This window comes from Callithrix jacchus, chromosome X (genome assembly GCF_049354715.1).
Source record: "Callithrix jacchus isolate 240 chromosome X, calJac240_pri, whole genome shotgun sequence".
In the NCBI taxonomy this organism is placed as follows: domain Eukaryota; kingdom Metazoa; phylum Chordata; class Mammalia; order Primates; family Cebidae; genus Callithrix; species Callithrix jacchus.
Genome location: NC_133524.1, coordinates 88954994 through 88981350, shown reverse-complemented (window position 1 = coordinate 88981350; position 26357 = coordinate 88954994). Strand labels below are relative to the sequence as shown.

Sequence of the window (26357 nt, the reverse complement as noted above, 5' to 3'; positions counted from 1 at the left end):
GCTTATAAAGTTCTGGGAAAGCTAAATATTTCACACTTCAAAGTATAAGCCTTAAAATAAGCAATTTCTTGGCATTGATTTTTCAGTAAAAACAAATGTTGAGTCCACTAATTGAAACAGAATAAGCACAAGCAAAATGAGGTAGAGTAAATCAATTAACTAAGAGAAATGTGAATCAAATACAGTTAAGAACCAAATCTTCACTTGAGTTTGGACATTGTTACTTTTCTACCCAATAAGTCAAAAAGCATGAGTCAATATAATGCATGATTTGCAATTTTATAAATCAAATAGTTTAAAATTGTGTGTAATCTAGACCTAGGGAAGAAAAACATTTCATACTGCCATTATTTCAACCAAATCACATTTTCTGCCATTGTCGTCTACGTATCTATGTTATGCTTCTAATAATACACGTAACTCAGATGGCCTATTCACCAACATAGAATTTATTTGTAGAATGAATGGTTGTAGCTACAAAATAATAGTGCTTTATAATTTTTCTTTTGCTTGAAGCCTAACAATGCAATTAAGTGAGAGGAATGTTTACCATTTTGATGGGTGTTTAAACAGAATGCCAGACCAAGTCCTAGCTTACTGTGTTATATGATTATGCATGTGACAGAGATACTATATAAGATTGTCCTCTGCTGAACTATGACAACATCAAGCATATTATTGGATGACATATAATTTAGGTTAATTCTAAAAATCCATTTGGTTTTGTAAATAACTTCTCACAAATTTGTCTTGCAGGATTAAAATAAGTAAAGCCTTAACCAAGAGAAGTCATGCTAGCAAAATAAATTCCACTAAAATACTTTAAAACATTCTCACTCATAGGTGGGTGTTGAACAATGAGAACATGTGGACTCAGGGAGAGGAGCATCACACACTGGGGGCAGTTGGGGGTGTAGGAGAGACAGCGGGGGGGAGTGAAGGGGGGGTGGGAAGGGATAACGTGGGAGGAAATGCCAGATATAGTATGCACCTAAAGTTAAATAAATAAAAAAGACACTTATTTCAAATCAGCAATCAATGGCTTGTCCACCCCCTTATCTAGTTCTCAGAAAGTATATAATAAACCACATATTAATCTAATATTGGTACTTCCCAGCTTAAATTATATCATTCCAAATATTATTAGCCATTTACATTTTTCAAAATATGTTAAGATTAAGCATGCTTTTATATAAATTCTACAGAGATTTGAATAAAAGTAAAAAAAAAACTATTTATTTAAAGAATAGTAAAACATGAAGCAGTTCTTTCCATTACATGCATTCCAATAACTCTGGCAAACACTGACATTTGTAGTGGTTCTTCCCCCTTCTACATGAGCTTGACAAGGCAAATCCATTTCAGATGCATCCAGCTCTATAAAATTGACAAATTATTTTTACAAAAAAAAACTGCAATAATTTGCAAAAGTCTTATATTTTCAAGTAATAATGATAAAGGGAATTTTCTGTAACTGAAATTACTATTTTGATAAATACATGCTAAAACATGCTAAGATCCTCTGTCTCACTTATAAATAAGGAAAATTATATCTAGGCATCAATAAGACAATTTTTCAGCTATTCATTTCTTAATATTAAAACTCTTTAAGGTTGGGCACGGTGGCTCACACCTGTAATCTCAGCACGTTAGGAGTCCAAGGATAGCAGATCACGAGGTCAGGAGTTCGAGACCAGCCTGGCCAACATGGTGAAACCCTGTCTCTACTAAAAATATAAAAATCAGCCTGGCACAGTGGCATGTGACTGTAATACCAGCTACTCAGGAGGTTGAGGCAGGAGAATTGCTTGAACCCAGAGGCAGAGTTTGCAGTGAGCCAAGATTACGCCCCTGCACTCCATCCTGGGCAACAAAGCAAAACTCCGTCTCAAGAGAAAAGAGGAAAACAAAACACTTTAATAGTATCCGGTATCTCCAAGAGTTTAGGGGAAGAGTAACCTCATACATACTTAATGGGATTATAATCTAGTTTATTCTTTTTGTCAAGCAGCTTAACAATATCTACCAATACATGTGTTTTAATGTACATACAAACAAGATGAATAGGATATCGAAAGACGACACATGCCATACACATATCTGATTATTTTTATCGTCTATGTAAAGAATATAAAAATAACTAAGTATAATACAATTTAAAAATCAGCTACATTCACGAATAGTTTAATCAAGAGAAGAAAAACACATAATAAGTGATACATTTTTGAATACATACTCAACCATATCAGTAAACTAGAAAATGTACATAAACGACAAAATGACGTTTTATTCTACAATTTTCACATTTGAAAAATTAAAATACGTTATCAAATGGCTATGGGATGTTGAGCAACAAGATGTCTCTTGTACTAGTGAGAGACTTTAGATGGATTAAATATGCTTATATTCTACAACTCAACAATTCAATCATAGGTAAATACCTAAGAGTAACTTTAAACATGAGCAATAGAAAGCACGTAGAAGGTTGTTCTTTGTAGCAGTTTTTGTAATGGTCAAGTATTGTAAACAACATAACTTGAAAATACCAATATGGAGCTAACCTGTTAAATGTTCAAACAAAACACTACAAAACAGTGGGAGTGGGGGGAATAGACTTATATATGCCAATAAATAGGAACTGGCAAAAGGAGTAAACAGAAAGGTCTGTACATGACTACACCATTTATAATGTATAGTGTATGTAATAAAAATATTAAAAATAATAATTGGGAGTAATAAATACCAAATTCAGAATTGTGGGCTACTCTGGAGAGAGAGGAAGTGGATTGGGAACAGAGGAATATTCATAACTCTGAGAGTTCAATTTTTTCTTTTTTTTTTTTTTTTTGAGACCCCTCATTCTGTTACCCAGGCTGGAATGCAGTGCTGCCATCTCAGCTCACTGCAATCCCATATCCCCAGTTCAAGCAATTCTCCTGCCTCAGCCTCCCAAGTAGCTGGGATTACAGGTGCCTGCTACCATGTCTGGCTATTTTGTGTGTGTGTGTGTGTGTGTGTGTGTGTGTGTGTGTGTGTATTTTTAGTAGAGACGTGGTTTTACCATGTTGGCCAAGCTGGTCTTGAATTCCTAACCTCAGGTAATCCACTCACCTCGGTTTCCCAAAGTGGTGGGATTACAGGCATGAGCCACTGAGCCCGGCCAAGAGTTCAATTTTTAATAATAAAGGGTGATATGACACAATCATGGCAGAATCGTAATCTTTCAAAATATTAGAGGATAAAAACAATAATGTATTATCAGTCATTTTTTCTTAATAATTCAAAATTTTAATAATTAAAATTGAACAGTCCTTTTCATCCATCAATTCCATTTTTTCCTTGACAGATTGACTAGTGATGAAGCATTACAGTTTCTGCTCAAGGACATTCTTTGCAGCATTGTCTGTTTTAGGAAAAATCTGGACATTGCCTAAAAGTTATCAATAGGTAACTTTTGGTCCATCAAATCATTAGAATACTATGCCACCGCTAAAAATAATGAGTTACATTTGTTCTTTTTAATGTAGAAAACTCTCCAAGACATACTTTAAGTGAAAAACAAAACAAGACATCAACATTTGTGTATAGCAATAATAACACATTTTTATATTGACTAATTTTTTAAAAATCATCTATATACATATACATAAATGTTGGTATACAAATTTTAGGTGGAATTAAATAGAAAAAACTTTTAACAGAAATTATCTGTTGTAAGAGGTACTTGTAAAGCACTGAAGAGAGGTGCTGAGGGAGACACTAACTTTTACCTGCATATCTTACAGTGGTGTTTAAATGTTTTACCATGTATGCATGTGTTATTACTTTTATTTTTAATATAACTGGTATTATCTTGGTACTGAGATTATGGGTCATTTTATTTTCTTCTTATTTCTGAATGCCAATATAATGTTCTTTGCAATAGAGACTAAAGAAGAGCTGCTTTTAAAAAATATAACTAAAGCTTTGTCTATATGAAAATAAAATGACTGATGAACTCACTCAATTTATCTAAACAATTATCTTCTAAAAAGAACCAGAGAAATCACCTATAACATGAGTGGTTTGGTCTTGGAAGACAAAATGGTCAATGAAGATTCCTCTAACCTAGTAAACTAATACCTATGGCCTTTCTTGTTTAGGTCAATCAACTGAATCTCCAAAGTGATCAAAGACTTTGTGAAATCCTATGTGGATCCTTGAATGTATGTTTATTATTCTGGGGGGGAGTTCATGGCTTGAATATGATTAGAAACGTATCCATTATTAACACCAAATTGTTTAAGGTATGCAAGATGTGGTGTTATGTGTATTGTATTGCTTCTGTCATTTGGTCCTCAAAATTATCCAGTGAGGTAGGCAGTATTCTTACATACATTATACAGAGGAGGAAATTTGATAGAGCATGAGTATGTAAATTCCTCAAGTCACAACCACCCATCATTCCATAATATATATTACTTTGTAGGAAGTGTTAGGGGCAATAACAGAATGAATATAGAATATAATTTGCATGCATTGAAAATTGCTCAGATACAAAAAACCATTATTGTCTCTTAAAATTCTTCAGATATATGTTCACTTACACCTAGTGGCAGAGACCAGAGTTGGCTTCCATAATATGTAGCCACGTCCTTTCTCCAATACCTGCTTATTTTACTTATGCACAAGTTGGAGAAGTGGAATTCAGTGACTAAGCTCAAAAACCAACCTATTGCCTACTCCTCAAAGCCCTTCTGAGACTCTGCTAGAATAGTTCCAAAATTATGTAAGCAGGAAAAAGGCAAGTTGCAATCTATTTAAACTCCTACTATCTAATTTTTCCTTAAAAGTCAAATTTTTCAGAAAAGAATAATGATTATATCTCCATACATAAAACTTTAAGATAAATAACAAACAGGTGGGTATTCTTATTATACATCAAAGCTTGAAGATGCAGTAAGGCTACTTGTATAATTTTTTCTGATTTAGCCATCAGAGGAGATTAGAGTGAAATTTTTACTCTACATTTCTATGTGATCCAGTGAAAGACTTAACTTTCCTATATAGATTATTTAAATATAAGTGAGGATAGAATGAAAATTTATTCATTTTTTTTTATTTCATGGTAGACATAATACACATGATCATAATTTTCCCTTACCAGACTAAAGCTTCCAAATATTCTTACATATCTTTGAAAGTCCAAAGTATGCATTTTTATTTTTACTATTTGTCACCATTCTCAGTAAATAATGTTGAAAGAAAATACTATATGTAAGTATTTTTTAATCTGTTGCTATATCTTTTCATAACTTCTGATTGCTGTGAGGGTGGAAACATGGTTTGTGAGGTTTTGCTTTAAGTACTGATGAGAGCAGGCTAGGTCAGTTATAAAATATACAGTTATAACATGATATTTGTAAATTTTATAAAATTTCTTTTATCCAGAATAATTATGCTTTTAGTATCAAATGGTGGAACTTTAGTGAAGTCTTCTTATGTTCTGCCAGTATCACCATTGCACAGATCTCATTCCAATCATCTTGTTGAAAATAAGATACTAATTCTACTCAAATGAATTACTCAGTCCTATTTACCATTTTGAAAATGATGACCCAAAATAGGAAAACTTTTAAATTCTACAAAGAAACTTGAAAATGTGAGTTACTTTGATTTTCTTGTTAGATTTTATCCAGAAGACAAAGCTTTGCTTATTGTCTTCTGTTTTCCTGATTGCAATCTCATTTCACTTGCCCTTCAGAAAACACATTTGCAGTGACCTCCAGCTTGTTAAATATTCAGCAGAAAGTTTATGGACTTTCCCATAACCTTGATTAAAAGCCTTCTGGGAAACTAAACGCTGAAAGAAGAACTTTATTTGGAAAGCAACTTGAGTGCTCCATGCTTATTTCTTTTTCACTAATAGTACATATAATCAGCAGTCACTGACTTAAAATGAGGACAGAGGTAAAATATTGAAAAGCAATCTTTCTCTTTTCATGAGTTACTGTAGTAGCAGATTAAATGAGATATTTACAACTTGATTTAGCAGAAAGAAGAGATTTATTTTTAAAGCCACAGGAGATATGCATAAAGTGACTTGCAGATTCACATTCTACAAAAAAAAAAAAAAAAAAAAGGCCAAGTAAATGCCCTGACACATATCACAGAATACACATATAAACAGATATGCCACACACACAGCAACAACAGGTGAAATAACTCAGGATGTTTTGAACCAAAATAACTAGGAGATTTGAATATTTTAAAGTTGAAGATCTAGGTAGTAATTAATCATTAAGACTGATATAAGATGAGCTTCTTATATTTTATTAGTGATTTACAGTTTATCATTTATTTGTTGTATTCTTTTGTTCTGGAAGTTCCTCATTGTCAGTATCTCAAGAGGCAAGGAAGTAAAATTTCCAGAATTTAAATGTAGTATTCATTTTCAATTACAATCTTTGAAATATATGCACAAATATATGTGTGTGTGTATATATATATAAATACATACACATACATACTTTTGACAAATATATAAAATTATAAACACATATAAAAGAACAAATGCAACAGTTGAAAATACAATGTTAATTATTTGTCTTGTATTTGCCTAAGAAGCAATTGTGAAATTTAGCAGTTGCTCCTTATAGATGCTGTAAGTTGTCTGTTAACTCTGTTAATAGTTATTTCGCTGTTTAGAAGCTTTTTCATTAAATCAGATTCCCATTTGTCAATTTTTGCTTTTGTTCCACTAGCTTTTGGGGGTCTCCAAATTTTGCCAGTTCTTATGTTACAAATGAATTGCTTAGGTTTTATAGTTTTGGGTTTTACATTTAAATCTTTAACCCATCTTGTGTTGATTTTTGTATATGGTGTAAGGAAGAGGTCCAGCTTCAATCTTCTGCATATAGCCTGTTACCCCAGAACCATTTATTGAATAGGGAGTTATTTCCCCATTGCTTATTTTTCTTGGCTTTGTCTAAGATCAGATGGTTGTAGGTGTGTGGCCTTATTTCTGGGATCTCTATTCTGCTCCATTGGTCCATGTTCCTGTTTTGTTTTGTTTTGTTTTTTTACCAGTACCATGTTGTTTTGGTTACTGGATCTCTGTAGTATAGTTTGAATTCAGGTAGTGTGATGATTCCTGCTTTGTTCTTTTCATTTAAAATTTACTTTGGCTAATTGGGCTTTTTTTGGTTCTATATGAATTTAAAATAGCTTTTTCTAGTTATGTAAAGAATGTAATTGGTAGTCTGATAGGAATAGAATTGAATCTGTAAATTGCTTTGGGTAATATGGCCATTTTAATTATACTGATTCTTCTTATCCATGAGCTTTGAATGTTTTCCATTTGTTCATGTCAACAAGGTCACAGAGTTATTGATAGAACCCAGACTATATATCAGGTCCTCTTCTTTCTAATCATATTCTTTCCACTGAATATACAATACCAAAGAGTCATATATGTATTAATTTGATAACAGAATTAATCTTCAAAAACAGAAAGGAGTAAAGGACATCAAGGATTAATGCATGTATCCAGCTTAAGGCCATTTACTTTTTCATACAAATGACTATAACTCTTGAAAGTCATTTTTACATTTGCTTAAGGTAAAAATATAGATTAAAGGATGATATGAAGCATGATGGTTTGATCTATAGTAATTTTTTCAAAACTGCAAATTATTCCTTCAAGAACCCTCATGCTTGCCTAACACTATCTTCATTAGATAATTGCTTGTTATAAATCAGCACAGCCTGAAGTCTGAGGGCATTCAGCATTCCATATGTACAGAAGTTTCTTTACTAAGTTCAAGATACAATCCTTTAAACAAATTGCATTGATTAAAAATGTAGTCTTTGTGCTTCCCGTGCAATTTTTTAAATAAAAAGATGGCATATTGCCATGGGTTACTAGCAATAAATCACCTTAAAATATCACAATAAAATGGCTTGGTCTCATATAATACAGCCATTTGTAAAGAAAATTATAAAAATATACTAAAAATTTGAAATGATACACTCTTACGATGAAGTAAAAGAAAATTGTGCTGCCATGTCTATACAAGAAAAAAACATAATATTAAAAATGTTTTGTTTCTGTGAAGATTTGGAATTATAAAAATGCCAAGTATACTTATTATTCTGTCCCGTTGAGAGTAAGTTTGTTTGTTTCATCGTCAATATATTCAATATTCGCCCACACCTTGAGGACAATGTTTATCTGTACTTATTCCTATGTAACAATAAGCTTGATTATAAGTTAGCAATGACACATTATCAATCTACTTCTAACATCTCAAAAAGTTGTCTGTAAATTTAAATATGAAAAAAGTAAAATTTTGACTATATGATTATTATTGCTGCTGCTATTGGAAGATATGAAACTATTCATCTCACAGGAAACTTCAGATGGTTAATTTGAGAATGCTAAAATAATTTGAAATAAATAACATGATTAATACATTTTAAACTGAATGAAGTTTTAATTCAAATGAGCCACAATGTTTTTAACTTGGCTATCTTTGATTCCTACCATGAAATAGAAAAAGCTACATAGTGTGAGAGATGAAAACACACCTGCCTGCAATTTTCTTAAACATCTATATTCAGAAAACATCATGTTACTAAAAACATAGACTTCCCTTCATTTTATGCCCATTAGACTCAAGGCACAGAACCTCCTAAAACATACTGGGAGAAGGAGATTGCAAAGAAAATGAATGGTGATAATTTTAAAAGATGCAAGAGCAAATATTCAGTCAATATTTCTTTACTCTTTGGAATTAAACTAGGATATATTAGTAAGCAATGAGCTTTTTTAAAAAGAAATAAAACTTCCACATAATGAGCAGTTATCCAATTAAAGTTTCTATCGTAGAATACATCCACATTGAATAGCTAAGCAAATACGTTTCCCAAAACTATGAGGACTTTAACAGGATATTTGTTTTTTATGATGCAACAGCCATACACAAAAACCAAATTCCTCTCTATACTGACAAAAGTAGTCAACTAAAACAGTCTAGCACCCCACATTCAATGGAAAACTTATCTGTCTCTTTTTCATCTACTTTCTGTAACTTTCTTAGATTCCTTTGTTCACCATTCCAGTCTGATAATCATAGGCAAAAGTTGGCACTTCAACACCAGTAATGATCCAGAAGGATTCTTAATCTGCTTGAGTGTAATAGATATCACAACGACTTCACCTGCAGAGATATTTGCTGACTTGATTAGCTGACAGTGCAGCTGGTACTCTGCTTTGCTAATGCCCTATCTGCCCTGTTCTTCTTCTGATCAGTTTCCTGGAAATAAAGAGTTCATCTATAGGTGACCATCTAAAATAAAAATGGGATTTATGTTCAACTAGATGACATGTGTGATGTATAAATAGAGTGCATTGTTTTTCAAATAAAAATTATCTGAAAAAATAAGGTGTGCATTTTTGTGTGCATGTGCACATTTGTGTGTGTGGACAGAGAGAAAGAAAGAAGGGAAAGTCTCTTTATTGAAGAATCAAGCAAGTATGCACTGACACTTCAAAACTTTCTGTGATACTTTTCTGCACTTCACTATGAGACTTATCTCAAAGTCCCTATAATATAAACTCTAGTATGGTAAGATTTTATGTATCTTAAAATATAATGTGTTTGAGGCTTTAGGACAGACCTTCATGAGTTATTTTAACACCTCAATTTATCATGGCCAATTGATGCTCTGCTCTCCCTCATCTTTACCTGCATCAGTTGCTAAATACATTTGCTGGAACTTTGGTACCCAAAGTGTAGCCCCCACTCCAACAGCATTCATATACCCTAGGGATTAATTAGAAATGAACTCTCTGGTCCCTACGCCCAACTGCTGAGTTTGCATTTTAACAAAATTTCTAGGTGGTGTACATGCATGTGAAACTGAAAAGTACTGTGTGAGAATATGATTATCTTATAAAATATTTTTAAATGACATAAACATACGTATATATTCAGACAAATACATGTACTTATATGCATTTAATACAACAGTGCTACAAAGCAGCTGATTTTATTATTCCTATTTTAAGGATGCAGAAAACTGAGGCACAGGAAGCCCAGATGTCTTGTCAAATGTCATTCTAAGAGGAAGGAGCAGACTTGAGATTCTAGTCTAGGCATTCCTGCCCATTGCAATAGAATCCTTCTCTTCATAACGAATTATTTAATCATATATATTTTCATAGCCACTAAGGTGTGTATTGTAGATAAGAGGTTAAGAAAGAAATAAAATAGAAGAGAATTAAACATATCTGCATCACTTACATCTTAATGTATTTTTAAAAATCTTATGGGTGTTAAAATTCTCTGATTCCATAAAAATCTTTCTGGGAGTAGACAAACAAAGAAATTCAAGGTCTTTTGAAAACAGGGTCTCTGCAGGTCAACTTTTTTTTCTTTCAGCAAAAATAGTACTGCTAAAGCAGCTCTGAAAGTTCAGTTTCAAGCGTATGATAAATTTCACTTACGCAGCGGTCCAGTTCTCTGCCCTGAAAGCAGTCTGTTTTTACCTTATATTGCATACTAACGCACAGACAGATTCACTTCAGACTGTTGGGCATTATGGGATCTTTCTAGATGAAAGGTTTTTTATACTTAGCCACAGTTCATATCCTTTGATACCCTGAGGGGACAGTCCAAAAAGTTACATTGGTATTGAATTGGGCTCAGTGTGCTTAAGATATTCCCTCATGATATTTGGATTTCAGATATTATATTTCAGAAGTTCAGCTGTTCTGCAAAAATGTAATGGCTAGTTATTTCAGAAGGGAAGACTTAATAGCTCAATACCATGGCACTTTTAATTGGAATTTCAATATTTGGACTTAATTTGGGTTGAATCCTAAAACTCCAATTTTCTACTTGAAGAAAAACAGATATTTGTGTGACATTTTTCAATATATCCTGTTCTTCTGCCCAATTCAATTCATAATCAACTGGGGAGGAGGCACTAGAAAACATTACTACTGCAAAATTTGCAATGAATTTAAACTAGTAAAAGTAGCTTTTATAGAAGATTTATCTGAACAACAACCAAACACACACACACACACACACACACACCCAGCTCAATCAAAAACATGATTCATCCAAAAACTAAGAAGGCCTTTGGTATACATTCATATATCAAAAATATCTCTAATGAGTACTCTGTCCTTGTAACTACAGTCCCAATTAGGCAAAGAATCCCTGAATTCCTTGTTAATATTTAACTTAGTCTTTAAAAACCAGATTAATTAGCTACATTCTTTAAAAGAATGTAGAAGATATGTATGTACCTCTGTAAAACTGACTCCTCCCTCAAATCAAATTTAAGAGGTATTTATGCAATATGAGAACACACATTTTCCAAAGAGACAGATAGAGTACAGTTAAATGGAAAGATCAGTTAGCAAAAATGTCAAGTTCAGTTTTAGATTAATATACATGCATAAATCTAAGGAAATCACAGTCTAACCTCAACCCTGGAAAATTACACCATTAAAATAAAAATTATAGTCAGCCAAGTGAACCTTGCAATGCACTATTGATAAGTGAAAGTGTAGGAGTTGAATATTCTAAATGTTAATTAAAACTCACTTTTTTTTACATGCTTCAGTAATTTTGTCCTATAAAACTAATGGCATTTTTAAGATCATCAAGTTTTCTTCTGAAAATGTTTTTATTTTTGCATAACTTTCTTAATCTAGAGCATCGATTTCTATGTTGTCATCTATTAGTATAAGTAAAAGCTAACTGACTTTATATGTAAGACTAACTTCATATAACTTAATGATTTGAGCAGAGGAATTGTACTCTGCTCAGTCCATTAAAACTAGAACTAGAAAATAAATCAGGATTAGTTTTCTTTTCTTTTTTTTTTTTTTTTTAAATACAGAGTCTCTCTGTCACCCAGGCTGGAGTGCAGTGGTGCCATCTTGGCTCACTACAATCTCCCCTTCCCGGGTTCAAGCGATTCTCCCACCTCAGCCTCCCAAGTAGCTGGGATTATAGGTACCCACCATCATGCCTGGCTAATTTTTATATTTTTTTGTAGAGACGGGGTTTCACCATGTTGGCCGGGCTGTTCTTGAACTCCTGAAATCAGGTGATCTGCCCATCTCGGCCTCCCAAAGTGCTGGGATTCCAGGCATGAACCACTACACCCGTCTGAAAGCAGGGTAACTTTTATAGAACATTTATATAACTATAAAAGTTATCCTACTTTCATCTCAAGTTCTAATCATTGTCCAAAAAGGACTATTATAATAGGGTTTACCCAAAACATTTTGATATATGGCACACTAATCAATTCCCTATTAACTGAGACTTCATTCTTCCAGAAAGCATAGAGTCACACAGGAATTTCATATAGAGGAAGTGCTGAGTTTACAACAGAATGTATGACGGATATATTCACATATTCTGTGTTTCTCCTGGAGATTCTGTTTACATATGTTTCATCATATTCAAAAGAAATTTACCTTCTAAAATTCAGTTTTAAGTCCAAGTTGCTCTAGAAGTAATCATACACACACATAAACATAATTTAACTACATTAGATAAGCATAGTGAAGAGTGGCAAATTTTACTGATCATTATCATTCAGCATGTTTACAATTTTTCCTGCAAGACTTTTGCTGGTTAGCACCAAGAGTAATTTTAGAAATCAGCAGTCCATATTGCTCCAAATGCCCTTTCACGGCATTTTTTTTTTTTTTTTTGAGACGGAGTTTCACTCTTGTTACCCAGGCTGGAGCGCAATGGCGCGATCTCGGCTCACCGCAATCTCCGCCTCCTGGGTTCAGACAATTCTCCCGCCTCAGCCTCCTGAGTAGCTGGGATTACAGGCATGCGCCACCATGCCCAGCTAATTTTTTGTATTTTTTTAATAGAGACGGGGTTTCACCGTGTTGACCAGGACGGTCTCGATCTCTTGACCTCGTGATCCACCCGCCTCAGCCTCCCAAAGTGCTGGGATTACAGGCTTGAGCCACCGCACCCGGCCCCAAGGCATTTTTAAAATGAGAAGCTTTTAAAAAAAATAAAGGGTCTCATCACATATATAAAAAGTTTTCAATTTAGATATATTATAACATTCCCCTTGGGTGATGATAATGCTAAATTTTATACTACTTTTCTCCCATGAGTTGTTTCATTTAAATTTCAAAAGTAACTGCTTACCAACATCAGTGACTCTTATTTTAGAACACAATAAATGATAAACATCAAATCTTAATTTAGAACATTAAGTTGTTGCTTAAAAGGGCCAGATCTCAGTTATCTCATTTGCATAATGAGGGAGCTGGACTAAATAAATAGCACTCAAGGTCCCTTAGAGCTCTATAATTTAAAGACTATCAAAGGTAACCACCTGCACATGTAAATTCTGGGATTTTAATAGTTACAAAATTATGACCCTAGAAGGGGCACTAGAGATTCTTATAATCCCTTCATTATATAGATTAAGAAAAAGAGACCAAAAAATAAAAATAAAAAAAAAAAAAAGAAAAAGAAAAAGAGACACAGACTTTGGATAGGTTAAAAGACCTACCCAAGTTTAGAGACCTAGTTAATTTCAGTAAAAGGATTGGAGTCCTGTAATATGTAAGCTGATTGTCTAAAATGAATTATCTACAATGGTCTGTGATGAAAAGGTTTCACAAACAGTGATTACAAAATGAATTACTGCAATAAAAATTCTTACTCAACATTCAAAAATTTTTAACATATAATTAAATAGACACTCCAAAATAGTATTTTAAATTACCAACTTTTTCAGAGCCTTTGAGGTCTATACAAATTGCAAGAGGGGAATTTTCTAAGAAAAAAAAAAACTTTTAATGGCTAATTTCATATACACTATTCAGAAAAAGGTTTTTTAGATAACATACAAACATTTCCAACATAAGATTGATTTAAAAAAAAGAAGTGCCAGATGAAGACCACGTACCTAGTGGAACTGAGGCAACAATTTCTAAGATTATTGATTAAGACAGACAAAGAATTGGCTAAGCAAACATTGTCATCTCTATTCTAGTCTCTACTGAGCATCTTCAACATTCAATAATGTAAATTTAAAAATAGCAGAAATCATGGTAAGACAGATGGTCTATAGTTATTCATTTTTTAATGAATTCTTTGATTTATTCACTAGTTGTTGAATATTCTGTCGATGCAAGCAATTATGAAAGATGCAAGTTACTGTACAATTTTAAAAGTGTCATGGAGATTAAAAATATGTTGCTATAATATTCCTCATTCATTAAAATTTATAAATCATTTTAAAGTAAGAACTTGGTGTGTGGCTAACACTACTGAAATTCCAAGTCACCTAAATGCTACATCTTGAATGACTGATTATACTGACTTTCAAAGAACTACAAAAAATAACAAATGGCAAATAGTCTGCCTTATAGGCAAAGAAAAGTGAGAAGCAATAGTAAGACTTAAAAGAAGAAAAAAAGTTGTCATAAAATGAATAGCCTCATTGCTCATGAATTATAGAAACACAAACATCAAATGACCTTTATTATATGGTGTAAGTAGCCTAACAAAAATTTAGAAGCAAGAGGTTTATTGTGAAGGGAAGGCCACCTATTTTCTGTCACTTTAGGTGATGATTCAAGCTTATTGACATTCCTGACCTTATGGCATTGGCTTTCAATTGGCAGCTTGTGCCAATCTCCCAGTGCTTATCATTTTCAAACAGAAAAGACAAGAGATTGCTTTACTTATAGTGGACTGCTTTTGAGTGATAAACCTCTATCCAATCCATATTAGATTTAAGATATTAAAGATACACTCATTTTAGAGACCGTAACCTAAATAAAATCCTGTAAATGTCTTCAGGTCTCCAACTTTAAAGATATACTTCTCATTTTGATTCATGACTTCTATGACTTTTTAAAGGTTATCTCTAGCATAAAGGCTTTATTGGCCAGGCGAGGTGGCTCACACCTGTAATCCCAGCACTTTGGGAGGCTGAGTCAGGCAGATCACCTGAGGTCAAGAGTTCGAGACCAGCCTGACCAATATGGTGAAACCCCATATCTACTAAAAATACAAAATTTGCCAGGTGTGGTGGCAGGCACCTGTAGTACCAGCTACTCAGGAGGCTGAGACAGGAGAATTGCTTGAACCCGGGAGTTGGAGGTTGCAGTGAGCTGAGATCATGCCACTGCATTCCAGCCTGGGCGACAAAGCAAGACTCTGTCTCAAAAAAAAAAAAAAAGCCTTTGTTGCCTTCATAAAGCTGACATACTACAAATTAGCAGTCATTTTTCAATTGGTCTACATTGTGATTGAATCTCTTATACAGGGAAGTTGAATATGATAGGATGGTGTCATCAGATGTGTTTTACCTATTTTCTTATTATGATGTATTTATAAAGTTTCATAAGCTTCAATAGAGAAAGATTTACTTTTCAAAAGCATGTCAGTTTAAATGGTAAAATTAATATACAACATAGAGCATCTGTTACTAGATCACTGTTTATTTCTGCCTCAGCACATTTATTATACGAACTACTATCACTGTCAGGTATACCTTATTGTCGCTAAAGCAATGGCAGTTGACAGAACTCTTAGGTAAAAGCATTCTTTATAATCTATTTATACATAGATACTTTTGTAACACTATTTACATAACACTGAGGGACTAAAATAAACTGGCAAACATAGAAAGTACCAATTATTACAATAATATTTCAGTTGAAAAAGAATAAAAGTGACTTTGATATTATTGTTACCTTAAAAATATTAATAGATGCAAATGAAATTTTAAAAATTTTAATAGCAGCATAAAGCTATATATTATTTTCTATTGGCAAGACGAGGAAATAGAGCAAGCATTTGTCCTATATTTCCAGAACCCAGGGCCATGGAGTCCAATCTCTTTTTCCAAATAGACCGTAACTGACATTGATAATGATAATATCACTCCATGGAAACATCGTTTGATTAATTTTTCAAAACACATGACATTAAGCTTGCTGAACTGATTCAAATTATTTTACTCCCCCCTCTCTACCATGGACTGACACTATTATATAGGCTAAGAATGAACACAGTTTTAAGAAATAATCTGAAAACTACGTATCCCGCAGAGATAGAATTGGCCTTATTACATAATTAACCTCTGAAGGGAGCATAACTGCATTTTCTTAAGGGGAATGTACTTCCTATTTGTTTCATGTAAAAATATTAACAAAATGAAGGCATTCACTTTTGTTTTGATTGTAATACATGAATTGATATATGACTTTTCTCAAAAATGCATTTTAAAGAAATATTAGAGAGCCTATGGAGTCAAACTTTCATGGGCATATAGCAACAAAAACAAAACAAAACACTTAATTAACAGTTACATGGATAACATTAGCTGAACTGTGGATTCAGATGATTTTCTGCCACATCAGAAGAGTTACTGGCCTCTTAAATATACTAACCAATACTACTCCTTTTTTCTATAATTGAGTCATATTTTCTCCTTGAATTTTTTAGATAAATAATTAGATCACTGCTTTCCCCAAGGTACTAGTATATCAATATTTTCCAGGAAAAAATTTTGCATTGCTTTATTTTTCTTTTAGACAACTCACTCCTAATATTTTAAATTATGAAACGCTGAGTTTTAATGACCCATTAGTAGGTGATTCTTTTAAAGTTTCACAGTTTTTGGTTTTGATTTTTTAATTTCAGTTGCCTACCTTCAGAATTAGATATTTAAATAATGAAATGTTCGACCACTTACTAGTAATTACCCTAGTGTTCTTCATGTCAATACTCTTAGCAGATCAAGTGAAAGTTTGGCATTTCTCTGTGTAGAAACTCATTCTAGTCTATTGAATTGGTCTCCCACTTTTAATACCAATTTATTAGATTACTAGTAGAAGATCAATCAAAGTGCCTTGCCAGGGAAAGATTAATTACTTCCTTGTGAATTAATTAGTAGTGTACTTGAGTGCTAAGCAAACCTGATATGCTGAAATAAAAATGAATGTCAAACAGATGTGCTAACCTGAGATAAACTCTAGCAGACATTGTTTTCAGTTAATAACAATGGATATTTATCTTTATTTTAATTATAGAAACTTTATAGCCCTAAATGTTCTGGAAACTCTATATTTTCTTCTTTCATATCGCAGAAATGACTATGGTGTACACAAACAAGAAAAGCATTAACTTTTTTTGGAAAGTTGAAGAAATTTCACTCAAGTATTTCATTACTTTAAAATCAAATGTTATACACTAGATTGGCCATAACATTTTCAGATAGAATGACTTCACATGTGAAATGACCACATACAATGAAGAGGTTTTAAAAAATTCAGATGACATAACTTGTTCAGTTGAAGAAAATTAAAATACTGATATAAACTAATTCATTCTCCCCTTCATTTTAGGGGGATTTTCTCTGCAATTAAACTGATGTATGGCTAGTAAATTGAAGACTGATTTGAGTCTCTTCAGCAACATTCTATTTCACCATTTCTCTTCCAAAGAAGCATAGCTATTTCATCTCTTCAAATGAAGCTGGAAAATTATAATATAGCAGCAGATCAGTAGAAACTTAAAAAGGTTAATAGTTACCCTTTTAGATCCAACTTACTTATAGTGAAAGAGTAACAGTGCATTCTCTATTTAAAGACAAAACACAAAACCCTGGCTTCATATACATAGACTATTAAAAAATCTCAGAAGTTTAATGTGGCAGACATTTGCTAATATTTCTATATGTCTCAGAACTTAGTCTGAATTATAGAAACAGAATAGAGTTTCAGAAAAGAAATTGGAAAGCATTTTAAAATCATATCCTCATAAATCATATTTTACCTGAGGCTACTTAAAAATAAGCAGATAGGAACATAGGGCAATATGTAATGCATTTACAGTAGCCCCTAAGAGGATCTCACTGTTCTCAAATCTCTGAGTTAACACTATACCTGGATATGTAAAATCCGCAAAAGTAGACGCACAACTTGTTCTTTAACAGGGCCACATGTGTCTCCATGAATATGTATACAGAAAACTACTTGAAAATGCAGACATTATCTGTTCCAGTATCCACAATAACCCAGCAGCAACCAATAATGCTGTTTTTAATTGGATTTCTGTTTTGTGGTTTTATTTTGTTTGCTTGTTTGTTTGCTTGTTTTTAACAAATTAGCTCCCTTTATTTCTTTTTTTTCTTTTTTTTTTTAATATATATTTTTTCCTTTTTTGAGATAAGGTTTCACCATGTTGGTCAGACTGGTCTCGAACTCCTGACCTCAGGTAATCCACCCACCTCAGCCTCCCAAAGTGCTGTGATTACAGGCGTGAGCCAATGCGCCTAGCCAATTAGCTACCTTTAAAGAGCAGGGTTCATGCTAAATAATTTGATGAGGCTGTGGTAGGAGGAAAGGTTTGGAATATAGGCTGTCGTCCAAGGAAGACAGAGCTGTATGAACAGCATTAAGTGACCCTTAGTCCAGTGGCCACAGTAAAGAGATTGCAATTATAACATTTAAAAATTACATAGTCTTCAGATGAAATGAGACAGGATATTTTATTAAATTTGTCTCCTGAAAAAGTAATGATTGGCTTGAGTTTGTTTTCTTTATTTTAAAAAGTAAAGTTAAGTCTTGGCAAAAGACTTAAGAGAATAAAACTGTGCAATTTCTTAATCTAAACAGCAGATTTTTATCAACCAGGTAACTATATTTTTAAAGCAGTATTAATAAATCCCTCTAGCAAATTTTACAGAAAACCCTTATTCACAAATGTCATATTTATCTCTGTTTTGTAAATTTACAAAGGATTTGCAGAACTATGTGCTATTTTTGGCAATTCACTGGCAAGAAAGAAAGCAGATTGAAGATGTAATACACTTCAAAATACGAAATGGGAACCGCATAAATTAATTCCATTGCTTAAGGACAGCATTTATTTTCTCTAACACTTTACATTCCTATTTGTGGTGCTATGAACTAACACTGCGCAGTTTATTGGCATCTGCTCCATATCACAAAGCTCATTATTGTGTACTATTTCAAAGCTATAGGCTTTCTTCCTGAAGAATCAAAGTATCTTATCATCAGTGTTAGCCTAAAGAGATTACTGTGCTATGGCCAATTCTAAACCAGTTTTTTTTTCTTTTTAATTAAAACACACACACACACACACACACACACACACTCACTCACTGTTAAGCATTTTACTCCTATGACACATTAAAACAATACTTCGTTTCAAGTAAATTATCGTGCTTCTTGCACTTTTAGTAAGGCCTCAGACTGTCCCCAAATGGGACACCTAACCAAAATTTTCTTGGAACATGATTTAGGGGGAGGATTCAAGTTTAGTAGGAGAACAGTTTGTTAGTATTATTCATAGCAAAAATAACCTTTAAATATTCACTCAACAATATTGTTAGACTTGTAGAAAAATGGAAATTCATTTTTAATTATCTCTACCCTTTGCATACATTTATTAAAATAATAAGCAGCAAAATATGTAATTTGCTTTACTATTATCATTGCCCACAGACATCTTAATTTTAAAATAAAATCAATTTAGCAAGTTTTAATAAAAAATTTGTGAGTCTTTTATTCTGTAATCATGGACAAGATATTTAATAGTCAAGATAATAGTGTCAATATAATTAGAAGAAATGTTTAGCTTCAAATAGAAACAAGTTTTTTTAATATGCCCCTAAGTATGTAAGCTAATACACTGATACTAGCACTTACATCCTTAACTATAAACAAGATCAGCTTCTGTTAAGAACTCTGTGTTTGAATATTTTTAAAAAAAACTACTTATTTCTAGATATAATTGGGATTTATAAAGCTATATTTAATGTTAAATGTTTTATAATTTCTAACACATACCAATTCTTCTCCTCTTATTTTCAACAATATTCCATTTGAGTCCCATTCAGTTAGAATTTTATTTCAGGATTAGATGTGCACTGCGGCTGCTTATGCTGAGCTTACTCTTTAATTGTTGCTATGCAATCCTCTATGAAAGAGGAATGGTAACACCTGTCATGTGCAAATGAATCATCATCTCTTTGTAGTTTATAAAAATGATCCTTATTTCATTTCTATATTCTTACCATTTAACAGGGCATGATAGACCTACAACTAAAATAATAATTTATGAAGTAAAAAAGATCAGTGGCATGCTTGCTTAATGTATATTTTTTACTTATTAGAGATTGGCTCTTAGTTCATTACACAAGTAAATAAAATCACAACTATGTATTTCTACCAGGCGTCATTATGTTGTGCATATATATGAAGTAAATTAAAGATGGTTTAGTGACACAAAGTATAGGAGAATTTTTCATCCTCAGAATGAATGTTGATTATTTATTCCAAGTATAAAATTGAAAATGAAGATAGCAGATGTTTAGGACTATCTGCACTTGCTGACTCAAAAATCTCTAATATTTTTTGTATTGAAAATACCTATAATATACAGCATCTACATTTGTAGGGAGAAAACGCTGATGCTATGTCGTCATTGGTTCCACATGTTTAGCCTTAGATTATATCATAATGTTTAACCAATCCATTTCCCTTATTTTTTGAAGTTTCAAAAATAGAGGATTAAAATACAAAGATAGGGAAGCTATTTTTTCTAAAGCCTAGATGCTTTATTTGAATGATACATCCCTGTATTCCATAATGCTCAAAAATACCTTTCAAAATGTCCAGTGTATATTACTTTATTTATGTTTATGTCAGGTATTTGGCCCATTTTTTTTTGTATTGGTTTATGGCTATGACTTTTCTCTCACATGTATTATATGCTTTTTTGTACCTACATACTTTTATGTATATAACACATATGGAGCAAATTGTAGCTACTTTTGATCTCAAAAATCTTCTGAGAAATGTATACCTTATCAAATTTTGTATTTCCTGAAATTATAAATCAGCAGGGTTGGTCACTACATGTTCAAGATAATACATTTAATGAAGTTTTATTTAATATCAACTCTATGGTCATATTAAAGACTTCAACATCTTTGGAATTTGCAAAACACAGATTTTGTGCCTTCTGTCTGAAGACAAAATGTTATGTGAATACCTTTCTAAACAGTAACATGGCGCAGGGATGTGATTTCAGTATGTTATTGAAAACCTCAGACACACTCTCCAACATTGGAGTCAGGATCTCTCTTATTTCCTCAGGAAGAAAATAACTGTCAATGTTTTTTATCTCTACTAAAAATAAAGATAAAATCTAGATAATAACTTTTGTATATTCGAAAAAATTTATACCTCCATAAATGAATGAATAAAATAAAATAAATTGGTTGTTTATATACAAATAAATATACAGGTATACATAAATGGAAAATTCTACCTATGCCTTAACAAAGTCACTACAATAAATTTCATTCAAAGTAGTTATGATCATACATTTCAAATATTATCAACTGCTGCATATATGCCATCCATCTAATTCTGTATGTTTACCTTTTAACAACTGTCACTGTTTCCAATAACATAACGAATTAGCCCATGTTATTATGGCTATGACTGCTTGAATTGCAAACACAGTAAACCCATTTATATTGAGGGACCAGAGAGGTATCACTTACCAGATTCAGGATCGGAGTTGCCATCCCCTTCAGTGCGATTGTTGGGCGTAGCATGATCAAAGTATTCCTCCTGAGGATAGCCAAGAGGCAGGGCATGGGATGTGCTCTGAAGGCTGCCTGCATCATGGTCTCCCAGTCCACCATCACTGATGCTTTCCTGAGAGCCTTCTGGCAGGTGAAATGTGACACGCCGCTGGGACTGAAAGGGAGAATGAAAATTACAGGGTTTCAGATATGATCTGACTAATTGCTTAATGTCTGCAATTTAGAAAATGAATTATTTCGGCTATCTGCTAAAGACACATTAACATTATCTTGATTTGTGTACAGTTTCAGGCTTTTGTGATAAGCAATTCTGTGTTCAAATCTTCTTCACCTGAAGGTATATTTGGAAGGTTGTTTCCATTATATTTCAAAACAAGGCACAACCAGATGCAGAATGAAAGCCAACTTGCTCTAAAGCAAGAGACAGCTGGCTTTATAGCATATTTGAACAAACTGGGAATGCCAATCATCATTTTAACATGTATTTATTTAGCTATTGTTTGACAATAACTTATTTTTGAATAATCAGTGTGGATAAATATAACCATACTTTTTTGCTGTCTCTATAAGTTGCTAGTGGGCTGAAACCATAAATAATAACACACATTTATTCAATCATGTAGGCTTAGAAAACTAAAAGTCCATCATCTTCAGAAAAATCTTAGGGACAGAATTTTGAATTGGAATTCATTTAAATTGATTTCACTTTCTAATAAATCAAAAATAATTACATAATACGGATAACAGTTGATGGTAATTATAAAATCAAACCATAGTTATCATCATAAATGGAATTCCTAGCAGAATATAAAAATATATATACATGTAAAATATAAACATGAAGCATTTGGCTTCCAAAAGAAGAAGTCTGTAACATCTTCACCAGATCTTGTAGCAGCATTTTTGTTTACAGCATTGCTATGCTATATGTAGTAGTCTCCAAAAATAGGCTCTCCAATGGACATCACCTCTTGGTATTCAGATATTCATGTAGCCTGAGACCACATTAAATCTGAGCAGGCCATGTGTAATCAAACCTTGTAGCTTCTGCTTTGCAACCTTGGAAACCCCCCCGTGGAAAATAGCAGCTGCATTGAAAGTAGTTTGAGTACTGGGAGCATGCCATACTGTGGGGAAGCTCAAGCTAGCTGTGTGGAAAGACCGTATAAAAAGAGACTTCAATGCTGAGAGAGTCCCAGCTGTTCCAGCCACTCAAGTTCAGGTGCCAGATATGTACATGAAGAACCCATTATGAACATTCCAGCTTCAAATAATTTGAAACTTTCATGCTGCCAGTAGTTTAGTGCTTTGGTTGATTTACTGTTACCTAGTGAGCCATCAGTAATCTTTGGAGACATAAAAACCAATAGTCCTTCTTAATGTTTAGGTCAGGAATTTAGGTAGCGTACAGCAAATATAGCTATTTCTGCTCCACAATGGCTGCTAGCTTAAGTAGGGGGTGCTCAAATGTCTGAAGATGATTAGGATGACTCCAGTAAAGCCACCAGCTGGAATGTTCATAATGGGTTCTTCATGTACACATATCTGGCATCTGAACTTGAGTGGCTGGAACAGATGGGCCTCTCTCAGCATTGAAGTCTCTTTTTATACGGTCTTTCCACACAGCTAGCTTGAGCTTCCCCACAGTATGGCATGCTCCCAGTATTCACATTACTTTCAGTGCAGCTGCTATTTTCCACAGTGAGTTTTCCAAGGGGACAAAGCAGAAGCTACAAGGTTTGATTACACATAGCCTGCTCAGATTTAATGTTTATTTAAGAGATTTACATACATCGAAGATTACAACGATTTAAGTCCTAGGCATTTTCATGACAGAATGCATACATTTTGACAAATTCAGGTCTAATAGTCAGCCATTTCTTCAGATGGAGCTATTAAAAGATTTCAATATCATACTTCAAACTTATTGGAAGATACATGAAAATATAATAGATGCATATAATATTTAAGTAGCTCACTTGAATCTTCTTTAATTTTTAGCCATTATTTTTTATATTAAAATCTCTATAAAATATGAGGAAATGACTAATGTATGTAATATGTAATATAATATATCTTATGAAATAGTTTTATCATCATAAAATTACTCCCAAGGAGAAATAGTCTGCTGATTTTCTACATGTAAGTATAACAGCGAGACAGGATTTCTCTGGGTCTATTAGAGGGAGTACCAGGTGGTGTTGGTTAAGGTAACTCTTAGCAGCATTAGTATGAGCAGAAAATAAACTGAATTAAAGAAAAGCTTGCTGGAACTAAGTAATATTGAGGAGTTCAGAAGGAAGGGATTTTACTGTTGTTTGTTTTGTTTTGTTTTCTGAGACAAGGTCTCTCTGTCATCCAGGAGGGAATGCAATAGCACAACCTCGGCTCACTGTAACCTCCAACTCGTAGGCTCAAGTGACCCTCCCGCCTCAGCCTCCCAAGTAAGTGGAGCCACAGGTGTGTATCACCACGCTAAGTTAATTTTTTGTATTTTTGGTAGAGATGGGGTTTCACCATGTTGCCCAGGCTGGTCTCAAACTCTTGAGCTCAAGCAATCCCCCTGCCTAAGCCACCCAAAGCGCTGGGATTACAGGCGTGAGCCACCTCACCCAGCCTTGGTTTTAGTTTTTTTGGGGGTGAGTGTTGGGTTGTGTGGAAGCTGTGAAGAGTGAGATTGTCTGTATTATCTGAGTAAACCACATTGTACCTTCTAAGATTTAAAGCACTTATCAGGGAAATAATGTAACTGAAATATCTTTTGGAATGCTTTTGCCTAGTCAATATCCCTTTTTCTGTTTATCTTTGTATCTAGAACCCACAGTGAAAAGAACAAAATAAAAGCTTCAGGTCGTCTTTTTATCATGTCTATACAGACATAATCTGAATGTAACCCTGTGTTACAGGGCATTAAAATACATGGATTATCTAGCCTGTCAGTCATGTATTAATTACTACTAAAGATATTTAGTAGGGAGCTACTGAAATAATCATCAATGCTGAATTCTTCAAAAGCAGAGTTTTATAAAAGTTTATAAAAAGTTTAGCTGCTTCAACTCTAAAGTCTCAGAGTACTAAATAAGCCCTTGTGAAACTGCCTTTGCAAAATTATGACTGAGACCATGAAAGGTATCTAACCTAACACACTCCATCTTTCTTCTAACCTCCAAGCTGTCCTTGTCCATTCCTGGGCATAGGCTGAACTAACTTTGGGCGAAACTTAGTTTCTAGTTTAAAACAAAGATGATAACAGACCTTTCGCAAAACAGACCTCCTTCTTGCCTGGGGTCTAGATTGCCTTTGTAGGACTAACATTAGCCACAAAATTAGAAATTATGGTTTAGGAGTCATGCAGCTGGAGGCCACAAGATTCTGACCCTCCCTAAACTGCTCCTAACTTCAGTGCTTAAGATATTTTGCATGTCCTGCTACACCACTTATATCAATAAACTGGCTCATCTGATCTAGTGGCCCCCTACTCAGAAACTGACTCGGCCCAAGAAGACAGCTTTCAATCTCTACAATTTCATCCCCAACCAATCAGCATTCCTGGCTTACTGGCTTCCCCCGACACACCGAGTTGTCCTTATAAACTGCTCATGAAATGCTCAGGGAGACTGGTTTGAGTAATAATAAAACTCCGGACTCCCACACAACCAAATCTGTGTGAATTATTCTTTCTCTACTACAATTCCCCTGTCTTGATAAATTGGCTCTGTCTAGGGAGTGGACAAGGTGAACCCATTGGGTGGTTATACTTGCATAATTGCAAATAAGCAAACTAAAACATTGTCAATAGCTTGATGGATTTCTGTAGAAGTTCATAATATATAAAAAATTTACAATATTTAAAGAAACTATAATCAGAGTGAACAGGCAACCTACAGAATGGAAGAACATTGTTGCAATCTATCCATTTAACAAAGGGCTAATATCCAGAAACTACCAACACCTTAAACAAATTTACAAGAAAAAACCAACAACCCCAGGAAAAAGTGGGCAAAGGATATGAGCAGACAGTTCTCAAAAGAAGACATTTATACAGCCAACAAACATGAAAAAACCTCATCATCAGTAGTCGTTGGAAAAATGCAAATCAAAACCAAAATGAGATACCATCTCATGCCAGTTTGAATGGTGATCATTAAAAAATCAGGAAACAACAGATGCTGGAGAGGATGTGGAGAAATAACACTTTTACACTGTTAGTGGGAGTGTAAATTAGTTTCATCATTGTGGAAGACAGCGGGGCGATTCCTCAAGGACCTAGAAATAGAAATTCCATTTGACTCAGCTATCCCATTACTGGGTATGTATACAAAGGATTATAAATCATTCTACTATAAAGACACATGCACACATATGTTTACTGCGGCACTGTTCGCAGTGGCAAAGACTTGGAACCAAGCCAAATGCCCATCAATGATAGACTGGATAAAGAAAATGTGGCACATATATACCATGGAATGTTATGCAGCCATAAAAAAGAATGAGTTCACATCCTTTGCAGGGATATGGATAAAGCTGGACACCATTATTCTCAGCAAACTAATACAGGAACAGAAAACCGAACACACAGGTTCTCATTCATAAGTGGGAGGTGAACAATAACACATGGACACAGAAAGCAGAACAGTACACACCAGGGCCTGTCAGGGGATTGGGGCTAGGGGAGGGAGAGCATTAGGAGAAATCCCTAATGTAGATGACGG

The 26357-nt window shown here is 33.6% G+C and overlaps 1 protein-coding gene across 3 annotated transcripts in view; it reads right to left on the bottom strand.

Annotated features, from left to right (window-relative positions):
* Positions 1 to 26357, bottom strand: part of PCDH11X (protocadherin 11 X-linked) — an 804948-nt gene that overhangs the window by 228104 nt on the left and 550487 nt on the right. For all 3 annotated transcript variants that reach the window (XM_078363016.1, XM_003735778.6, XM_054251183.2), the window contains exon 6: positions 21601 to 21799. In XM_078363016.1, the coding sequence (XP_078219142.1) occupies positions 21601 to 21799 (199 nt within the window). The remainder of the gene's footprint in view (positions 1 to 21600; positions 21800 to 26357) is intronic.